The following is an 11,744-nucleotide window of genomic DNA, read 5'->3' on the forward strand; positions in this document are numbered from 1 at the left end:
ATTTTGTTAGTTGATCGTGTATTGATTGTATCGTACAGTTGATTAAGAATTAAGATATTATAATTACTGAAAACCAATTGAAATATGGTACGAGATTGTAAAAATTATAGGCAGCATTAATGAAGCAATTCTTTGGGTGGAAAAATTTACCGTTATATTGGACTTTTAGCCCCGGATACTATAATAGTATAATTCTTTTTAAATCTGTTTGAAAGACTCCCATTTCCAAAACGTATATCTTATGTTAAGATCATAACTGAATCAAAAAGACAGGGCATTAAATAGGATATTATAAAGTATAGGTTGGAATATTAAAAATTGGAGTTCTTGAATTATAGACGTGGGCACAGAACAACGTCTGTCGGGTCATCTAGTATATATATATATATATATATATATATATATATATGTGTGTGTGTGTATATGTATAGTTGTTTAAAAAAATGAATCTTGAAATGATTTTTCTTTCTCTAAATCGTGACAGAACTTTTAATGGATCAGAGAACAATAACTGAAGTAAATCATTAAATAGAATAATATCGCGATAACTTTAAAAACTTCACGCTTTTATATAAGTATTTAAGCTTTTTGCTTCAATAACACTTCGAGCGTTAAAAGTTCAAAGCTTTAGAACTTCCAACGACTTGTTAGCTTATGATGGAAGAAGATAAATCTGATCTGTCAAAGATTAAGTACAGAATTATTATACAAAGTTTTTGTCGACTTCAATTTGAAATTTGAAATCTCGCCACTTACAGTGCCATTGCCATTCAAGTTATCGCCTTAATCAAACCGTCGACTGTCATAAAATCTTATATTTTTCTTGAAAGCATTACGAGCTGATAAGCGATTTGGGTATAAAGATATTTTTCTCGACACAAAGTTGTAGAGTTGTAATTTGTATAAAAGATTTTATCATTCATCCTAAGAACGTAAGATGGATGTCATAAAAACAACATAATAAATGTTGGAAATATTATACAATCTACTTGTATATTAGAGTAATGCAAAATTTAATTTCAAGTATTAAAGTTTACGAAATGATTTAAATGTTGTGTGCACCTAGTTTAGAGTTATATAGAAAATGGTTTTAATTATCACAAATAAGTTTTCAGCATCTTTGAGCGGTGAGGCCTTAAATTTGTGTTTTTTGTTTCAGTTTTTCTCTTCTTTTCAAGTACAAAATAGTTTAGTTTTTAAACAAATTAGTTATGTTATGTTTTTTTATAGATTTAGGAGAATATTCAAGTTTTTCAAAATTTCAAAATTACTTAAAAATATTTGTTATAAATATAACATTTTAATATTACAGTTTTCGTAAATATTGTTTACTTTGACTTAAAGTTTACTAGTTTTTGGATTTTGTCTTTTTAATATTTGGTTAAGTAATGGCTGTTTTCTGCAATTAAAGACACTATGCCATTAATAAATAGTACGTACATATATAGCATAGAAATAACACACACATATATACGTATATATGTATATATATATATATATATATATATATATATATATATATGTTCATACATACATATGAGCATTACGCACATTTTAAATTCAATCAATGCGACAATTTTAACTCTTCTCGAATTTCGAATGAAAACTCACATTTCATTCGTCAAAAAGCGAAATTCTATCTTTTTCGATCGAAAATTCAAATTTCACTTGTTATTTTAAAAAATGTAACGCCGTTTCAATGGGAGAAATTTTTCATATTGTGTTTGTCAATGTTTTCTTTGAATTTACAAACAATAATCTAATGTTTAAGTTTGCACCTTTTGTCTAAGAATTTTTAATCTTTATTAATTTTTGTAGAATTTTTCCTGATGGTAGATTTTTTTCTGATGGTGATTATATATTTAACTTTAAATATATAGTTACAATTCTGGGAAATGCTTTTTTACTTTGAAATACATTCTTGATTTATATTATCAAATAACTTCTAATCGATACCGTGCTGTCCAAAACGCGGATTAGATCAAGAGGCCTTGTGATTAAGACTCAATTAAGTGCAAAATGTAAATCATAAATTATTATGTTCATTTCCTCCAGAAACTTGTCATTATCAGTTTTGTTCATTATAAATCAAAATTTGGTAACAAGAAGCGCAAAATTTAAATTGTCAAATGAAAGTTCCGCCGTGATTGTTTGTTAAAAATTGTAAAAATCGATTAGCAGGACAAATTTTTATATCTTCTACCGCAGTACGATATTAGGTATTTTTGTATACAATCTGTTTTACTTAATTACATCTGTCATATTAATACATTTAGTAATTGTTTTGACTTCCTTATGTGGCAATAAGGATGGATGGCACACCATTTTTTGTCCAGTCCAGTTGTAACTAATTAACTGTACTCAGACTCAGACATACCTAAGCGAGGCAATTTTGACTTGAGATCATATTTGAGATCTATAACCTCAAGTAGATATTTGATATATGACGGGAAGCTAACCAACAAACCCAGGAGGACTAATCAGGTTTGATCCATTATATAAATAAAAATTTACAAATCCGTTGAAATCTATAAAACTCAATAATCGTAAGCAATCGTATAGCAATAGCTTTCAACATCCAGCAAATCTATAAATAAGTAAAACTGAACCTCACCTGTGGTATTCGAAAAAGTCTAAGTAGATTTGCAACTTGAATACTAGTAACCGAAGATGCTGCGCCAACGACTCCAGATATAACCTTTCGAACTTGCGTCTTATTGCAGTGATATTCAGCGCCATCGATATTGCTTATTGAACCTGTAAAATATAATAATTTACTTGTAAAAACATTTAAGTAATAAGTTAAGTTTGAAATGAATATAATGTATTTTAAAAAAGCGTGCGATTTTGAATACTATACGCCAAATGATTTGATTTTATTAGCAAATTTTTTTACTATGTTCAATTTTTATTCCTAGATACGCCACTGGGTGTGTTTACTAATTTATAATCAATATTATTGTATCATATTATGTTAGCAATCTCTACTTAATTTTTTTTAGAATGAACAGAATAAAGTTAAAAAAACAATTTTGAATGCAATTTCTACATGTTATAAATCTTAGACCAAAGCAATTTATTCCAAATATCAATTCTACAAAACATTTCTTGTAAAAATAGAAAGCTAAAAGATTTTAAAAAGTATCCATTTAAAATATTTCAAATCTAGTAATTAAAATGATTTTATTTGCAAAAATCATTATATTTATTGCGTATGAATATATTTCTATTATTTCTATTACATTTCAAGGTTTAGTAGACGTTAATGATATGTAATAAATTGAGTTAGCAAAATTAAGCCGCTTGCTATGTGTGTCAATCTTTCAGTAATAATTGTGAGATGGAACAAAGCTTAAAAGGCTGCGGTGAAAAAGGCCCACCACCAATATCTCGAATCCACCACTAACAAAAGCTAGGAAATATTTCACAACAATATTTGAAAGTAGGCGGGAAAATGCATAACCAGCCATGGCCTAAAACTTAGAGACATCACAATAATTATGAGCTGAACGGCTTTATTGTAAACTTTGCAACAAACGAATTTTTTTCGTTCTCAGTCTTTTTGTTTTTGAGCACGGTTGTTTAGTTTATGAAACTTGAATATAATTTTTAAGTATACTTCATTAATTTGTTTTATAAAATCTATTGTTATTTTTAAAACAGATTCAACAGTTTTATTTCTGTAACCTCTAGAAAAGCTTTGATGTGGTTGGGGTGTAAAAGACCACCAAAACCTTTATACTGGCAAGTTGTAAATAATAAAAAACTAGTGAATAAAAATGTGCAATTAGTAAAAATACAGTTTTACAAAAGATACATTAAATTGTTTTTCCAACTCTGCTGATAAATATTTCTGACAAAATACCGGATCAAATTGTTATCTTCGTGATAAATATACCCATAAAATTTATATTTTGGTCAAATAATGTAGCTCTTACAACTTACATCGTAAAGTCCCTTTAAAATTAAAGCAAAAAATTGGACCTGTTTGCCCTTTGTTTGCTCCAATTTATCCTTCCTATTGGGTCAAAAAGATCAAGTGGCAAATTTTTGAAAAACAGCAAACAAAGACATTTTTACAATGATCAATTAATTGAGAGTTTTACTGAACATAGTCAGATAGTTGATATGTCCGAAATATAGTAATTTATTTGGTTTTCACAATAATTGCTCAAAGTGAAATTGTACCTATGCGCTCTGCCCTACCCTATATATCAAAATATTCGTTAATTATCTAAGAACTAAACTATTTCACTATACAAATAAATTGAGCAATACCAATCATATTAATGGGTCTTGAGAGATAATAAGGAGCAAACGAACCAATGGGTTCGTTCATACTGAAAGAAATTCCGAAAGGATGTTCGCATATAATAAGTAAGAAGATGGCGTACTACTCGGGCACAGAGAAGATTTAATATTTTTTCAATGGTCTCGTGCTGTTCGTTATAGAAAACTTTGTTATCTTCTACAAGAATTTTACTCGGAAAATATCGAGCTGCTCTCATAAATTCTTCGTATTTTTCTAGTATATAGCGTATTTTATTCATGTCTTTGTATCTTTCAAGGAACTTGCTTCAATGTGCATGTTTATAATAACTAAACTTTTCTTGCAGAGATGATAAATAAAATACTTTTCACTTCACACATTTTAGAACTTTATATCCTTGTGTTAGCACTTGTGAAAGCAAAAAAAAATGTGCAAAATATAAAATTCATCATTGATCAAGATACAAGAAAACTGCGCATAATATGATCCTCTATAATATAGTCTTCGTAATTCTGGTATAGTTTTTGAGATAAATAGTCATTTATGTAATTCTTTAATCCAAGGATGCAAAGAAAATGACATACAAGAACAATTAATCAATGAGATACAACTAATATCATTAATATATTGCACATTTTTAGGACATTGAATGCTCCGCTTTGCCCTCGCCTTTGGTCCCCACGGAAACCTCCGTTAGGCATTACTTCCTGGGGGGGAGGATCTAGAATGTTATTAGTATGCATTTGACAATTTTGTATTACAAATCCAACTTTGGTATCCCCTGTTTTTACATATTCCAAATCATTACATTTATTTTGCTTGGGTTGTAATAATAAATGCAATAACATTTATCAAGGATTTTAAATGAATTGTTAATTTTCGATGAAAAACTATAATCTGAGGTTATCACAATTTTGGTTTAAGATGAGATCAATAGCTTCGTGTTTTTAACTGTTAAGTTGAAACAAATTATCATTTATATTTGGGGTAAATTGTATGATCTTCTCAGCTACATCGTGCACATATATTATGTATTCACAATTCGGATTTGGGATTCGATTTTTTCCGAATATTGATACAGCAGTTTTTGTAAAAACGCCGACATCAGACAAAATGTGTCTTAACATGAATTTGCACAGGCACACATAGTCCTATATACATATATTTTCTAAGTTTTTTGCCAAAGAAGTAGTAAGTAAGTTGAAATGTTGAAATGCCGAAAAAATGGAAGAGTAACCCAAAAATAAAACAAACTTCTCGTTCGAATAGTTAAAGCGAATGAAAATCGATAGTTCACGTTCCTAATTATTATTTGGCGAGTTTCTAAACATAGTGAACGTATTTCTTAGTATCTATATGTTTTGAATAAAAAATAACCAATATTTTTAACTTCCCGAAGGAGAAGTTTTTTGCTAATAAAGTGTTAAAAATTTTTTTTTCGACGATTTTTATGATTTTTTTAACGGTAGATACCATAGTCTTATAGATCATACTAAAATACCGATACCAACTAGTTATTAGTATTTTTTCTAAACTAAATTAAATAATTGATGTGCTAGGTACCTGCAAAGTTTTGCAATAAAATTTAGATCCTTCTGCAAAAAATGTATTATTATTCTAAATATCTACCATTAAAAAAGTAATGAAGAACCAAGGAAGTATTAAAACAATAGCAATCTCAAAACCTAGAACAAAGCAATTATTGTTCTCATTTAAAAACGTCATAAAGTAGACTGCTTTAATAAAAAAACACAAGATAAAAATATGGCAAAGTTGAGGCTACCCGAAAGATATAATTTTTATATCGACTTGAACATTGTAATGCTTTTACGGTTTTGCAATATTTAATGTTGCGAGATTATGCAAGTTTACTTCAAATGACTTTTTTATAATTTGTTTCAAACTTTATTACGGACTAATAAATGCTAAGAGGGTTTTCTTCGCGGAAGAAATATATTTTTTCAATAAAATGATTCTTGTAAAGTAAGCGAGATGCAAAAAGATATAATACAAAAACGACTTTTTGAAATGGCTAAATAGGGTAATTAAAAACTCTTAATGCGTTGATTATATAATCTTGAGAATCTTGTATTATATTATCATGTTATATAAAATATTTCGTGAAAAGCCATAATTTTTGCTTCTTTTAGACATAAATATACATTTTATTCTTGCAAATACAGCTCTAAAAAGTATTATGTTTGTTCATAAATTCATTCATTCATTTTACCTTTTACCTTTTACTCGCAGGAATTTGAAGCTTTTCTATTAGCTCAGTAGTATTATTACATACATACACACACACACACATATATATATATATATATATATATATAATACACAATACACAAAATCCAGAATTCACAAAGAATTTGAAAAACTTGAAACGTAATCGGAATTAGATTAATTTGAATTTGTAATGACTATATAAGTTGAAAGACCAAAAAAGTCTTGGATTGGAATATGTTATCATAGAAGTGTATAAAACTAACAATTTGATTGCATAAACAAAATATGGACAAATAAATATTGTTAATATAAATTATATAATATTGAACAAGTAGACCTTGGGGTTTTATTTTTTTATATTACCTCATTGGCTATGGCACTCAAACTACACGTTCTTACTCACTTGAAATAAAGTATGAATTTTTTTTTGATTCTCTAATTTTTTTTAGAAATACCTCACTTAGCAAAACAATAAATAAACCAAAATACATCGATTGGCTTTTAAATTTATGAAATTGGTTAAGGCCGTTTTGAGCAAACGTCGATGAAAGTTCTTATTTTGACAAACAACAAACAAACGGTAATTTTTAAAACTAATTTTTGCAAATTTTGTGATTTTTTTAAAAATAAACGACTTGTTGTAGGACCGTAATATTTTAGTATGATCTATAAGACTATGGTCTCTACTGTCAGAAAAAGTCATGAAAATCGACGATTTTTTTTAACCCTTTATTACAAGAAAACTTACCGGCCAATCTTTAACAAAACTAATTAGGTCGATTTCCAACCAATATCTTTCGAACCGTTTTTGAATTTTCAAAATCGATTCAGAATTGCGAGCTAAAACGTGGACAATTTTTTTTTTACTTTTCTGTGATTTACAAAAAACGGCGCGGCCGATCGTCGCACAAAATTGATAAACGCCATCGAGATGCCTCGAATGGCTTTTGAATTTTTGAAATCGGTCCAGCCGTTTTCGAAAAAAACGTCGATTTACGGCAACAAATCAGTTTTTCCAAGTTTGGTCGCATTTGATTCAGAATGGCTTGAAGTGTCTAGACAACATAAAATTAGCGAATCGGATTTTTTTATGAAAATAAACTTTTCCTTAGGGAAGTTAATAAAATAAAAGAACTGAAAATGTCATTTCTATTAATGCACTCAAGCATGTCTGTTATATCAGAAACATATTTAATACAACTAAAATTATTCATATAACAGATAAATTTTTGAAATGCAAACTTTGCTAGCATTAGATGAGTGTCAAAAACTGACATGACATGGCATTGATATTTCCTGAGTGAATGATATAAAGTTTCCTATTTGCAAGTCACTAATATTAATTACATAATGGCTGTCAAAATAGTAAATGCAAATATATCAGCGATAAGCCATTATAACGTAGGTTCAAAATACATGAACTTTGAACTTCAACTTCATATATCTGTTAAGTCAAATGGATATCACGATTATAGGATTAATCAATTTTATAGCAAACTATCGAATATGCTTGGGCGTGGAATTAAAAAATTAGGTTACTTTTATTCCAAATAAATGCATTAATAATACTAAAAATAACTGAATTTATTGGGCTTGTCGCGCTCTTCGGTATAATGAATACAAAACTATTAGAATTAGTGAGATATTAATGAATTAAATATTACAATAAAAATAAAAATAAAAAATATTAAATCAATTCAATTTTTTTTCAATTGTTAAAATTGTTATAATATTACAACATATATTGCAAAATGAACATGAAATTAAATAATCATGCCATTGTCTCATTTGCCAATCAAATTGCTTAGATATTGTGTTGGGCATATTTTCATAAAAACAAATAAATATCAAACAATTACTTATGGAAATACGTTTGTATTATGGAGTTATAAAATTTCATTGCAAGATTTATAAATGACAACTTTCATGGGGTCCACATCAACGAAAAAAGAATTTTAAGGTCTACTAAATAAAAACGAAGGTCTGAAAAAGTTGCTGAATGTTGATAATTAAACATTTATTTTTTACTTTTTATTCGTTTGTTATTTTAATTTTAATTAATTATTATCAAAATTTACATGTAGTTTACTTTAAATATTTAATAATAATTCATAAAACAGTTAGAAATTACTAAAAATCGAGTAAATAGAGGGTGCAGGCAAAGACCAAAGGGTCCGCGACACAAAAAAGTTTGGAAACATTTTTTCCAGAAATATTAGAAAAATGTTCTAACCACATAGTATTCTACAAATATAGAAAATACAAATTTTTCTTACAAAATTCATTTAAAACTCGAAAAGTTTAACTTCTTGTTGAGTAAGTTATAGTAATCGAAAAAAATCGAAAATGACAATTTTTGCATATCTTTACGTTTCAGAAGTTTTTGAACGTGTTGCATACCTTAGAAAAAATGGATGTATGTGCGTGTGTGTATGTGTATGTTTGGATACAATATTTCGTTCACGATTTTGGGCGCATGAATCAACCGATTTGAAAGATTCAAAAAGCATTCGATTCCTACTGATGGGAAGACGTGCTGACAGGTCAGCCGTTTTGAAGATACGGGGCAAAAAGTGACATAATTAGTATTTCATTTTTCAAGGTAACGGAGCGCCCGATTTGAATGATTCAAAATACATTTTATTTTTATTGACAATATGAAGAATTGGTTAAATTTTTGGGTAGGCTAGTCTAGCGGTTTCGGAGACAACAGAAGAAAATGTAAACAAAAAAAATATTTGGCGGTCTAAAATGATCATTAGACATATTCACATCAAATTATCAGATATTTTATAGATATTTAATAATAAAAACAATTTTTTTTACAATTTTTTGGGGTTCCGTACCAAGATTTTTATTTTTTTAAGTTTACTTATACGGTTCAAACAATTCAAACATCTTCAGATTTTTTTTTCAAAATTTTCAAAAATGTACAACTTTTACTTTACTTTTACTTCAAATATAAATTTTAAATTTACAATTCAGTTTAAAACTGTATACGCGTTATTCTCCTCGTAAGAAATATATCTTCAGATGTATTCATTTAGCATTCCTTCTTAATATAAACATTTTCAAGTGTTTTTTAGTGATAAGACCGTCACTGTATATTATATTAACGAATAAATATGTAGCAATTATAATTATATCTTTGAAAACATTTCAAACAATTGTTATTAATTATTGATCAATATTTATTGATTAATGAATTTTTCTCTCGAATATTTAATTCTGGTGAGGGAAGTTCGAGCAATTTGCTTTAAGGCAAGAAGCCATACACTACTACCAATAATAGAAAAGATATCTCAATTAATTTTTTTCTTGTTAGTGACAAGATCATCCCAACGAATTATTAACTTTACTCAATTCTCTAATAGTGGGCGACCCAAAAGAAATTGGTCAACAGATGCAATTAAAATTATTTTAAACTAATTTTAGTTTTCTATTTGGAAATTTATCATTGGTGGAGATTACTTAAGCAATGTAATATATGTTAATGTAATATGCATATGTGTAAGTGTTTTTTTTGTATGCGTTATGTTTATTATACTTATCCAAATTGCATTTTCGATTGCTCTATAATGAATATCTAGAAAAAAAATTGTTAGTGACGGACTGTTTTGTTTATATACACATAAAAATATTATATTTTTCGATAATAAAAGCTAATATTTTTATTATAACACATGGAATATTTAAATCGAAAAACATTTTATAGATCAATGTATATGTACACAAATTTCATGAACCATCTCTTATGTAAATGTTTTGTTTTACGGTGTTAACGATATGGCAAGACTTGTGTGCGAACATGCTATCCTATAAAATGAAAGACACGAGAATATTCGTATATGTACAGAGAACATTTTACGCACCTTTGATAAAATCCACCGCCATTTCGAGTCCGTAAGTGTCTTTATCGCAGTCGTCCAATATGTGAGCGCCTAGCGTGATATTCGGCAGGAGTGTCTTATCACTGTTGACTCTGTCGAGAGTATAAAGCATCGCCTCTAACGCTTGCACGCCGCCTTGGGGCATCACTGCACCGCAAGTCACCGAATCTTCTCTTGAATGAACCATCATCAGACCTCCTAAAACTAAGTCACCGTCTATAACTGCTTCTTTCTTGACAGGCCAAGGAATTTCGGGTTGATATGATTCTTCTAAAGAACGCCGGGAAGAACGATTTGTAGCACGATGCGATTTATGTCCAGAATGACGTCTGTGATGTCGTTTCTTTGCGCTTGAGGATCGTTGGGGATATAAAGAGCTCTCTTTAAAATCGTCCAGGAAATCATGGTGGTATATTCCATACTTTGGCGCCGATATAAAATATTCCTCGTCATAGTCGTTGCGGGATAGATCTGTTCTGACATAACCATTTTCTCGAGGATATGATTTCGAGCGTTGTTCGTTCTTCCTGTGTCGTTGAGAACTGGCTTCCGCATTTACCATCAAGGTGAAAGACATCGCCAACAACAGGGCGCTGGAGTTTAAGTGCACCCACATTGTATCACGACAATTTGGAAGATTTTAATCGTATTTTCATATCAAATATCATAGCAACATTTACTTGTGCCAGTATTACGAAACTTGAATCGATTTCATTAGCACGAGGCGCACATCAGTTTTAACGTATCTAATCATATTGTACATAAATGAAATTATTTGATCACAGAATGCATAGCTGTACTGTGCGAGGATCATTCACTCACTCACTCACTGCTTTTGCATAATTCATTTTGCTAATGCCTTTGCGGATTATTGTGTCACGTGCATCTATACGATAATTACATTGTCATATTATTCGGTTATTTCAATTTGCTGCAAATTTCAATTCATTGTATAATTAGTATATTATTTTAATTAACACTCGTTATTTAAATAATATTTTGATAATTAAAGTTGATACGATGTTATATTTGTATTTCATTTAAAGTTAATTAATGATATTATATTTGCATTTCATTCAAAATTTTTTTTATTTAAAATTTTGCACCAAATATGATGATAGTTTTGTCGACTTTGATACATATTTGGAATATTTTTGCAGCCCAATCGTCGAATTGAAAAAAGATTAAATATAAAAATTATTTATTCCATTAAACGTTTCGACACTTGATCTGTGTCATCATTCAGTAATCAAACCAGGAAAAACAACAAAAAATTAATTAATAATGTAAAATTTATAGAACTCTAAATTTGTGTAAAAGAATAATATACTAATATATTAATAACGAGGAATTAG

The 11,744-nt window shown here is 28.7% G+C and overlaps 1 protein-coding gene across 1 annotated transcript in view; it reads right to left on the reverse strand.

Moving 5' to 3' along the window:
• Positions 1–11,005, reverse strand: part of LOC113385797 (metabotropic glutamate receptor 2-like) — a 170,003-nt gene extending 158,998 nt beyond the window's left edge. The window contains exons 1-2 of the mRNA XM_026623631.1: positions 10,372–11,005; positions 2,615–2,757 (exon numbers count right to left, since the gene is read on the reverse strand). Of these exons, the coding sequence (XP_026479416.1) occupies positions 2,615–2,757; positions 10,372–11,005 (777 nt within the window). The remainder of the gene's footprint in view (positions 1–2,614; positions 2,758–10,371) is intronic.
• Positions 11,006–11,744: the final 739 nt, after the last annotated feature.

Source organism: Ctenocephalides felis, unplaced genomic scaffold (genome assembly GCF_003426905.1).
Source record: "Ctenocephalides felis isolate EL2017-DRISC unplaced genomic scaffold, ASM342690v1 CF-g0.4_SCAFFOLD_03571, whole genome shotgun sequence".
Lineage (NCBI taxonomy): Eukaryota > Metazoa > Arthropoda > Insecta > Siphonaptera > Pulicidae > Ctenocephalides > Ctenocephalides felis.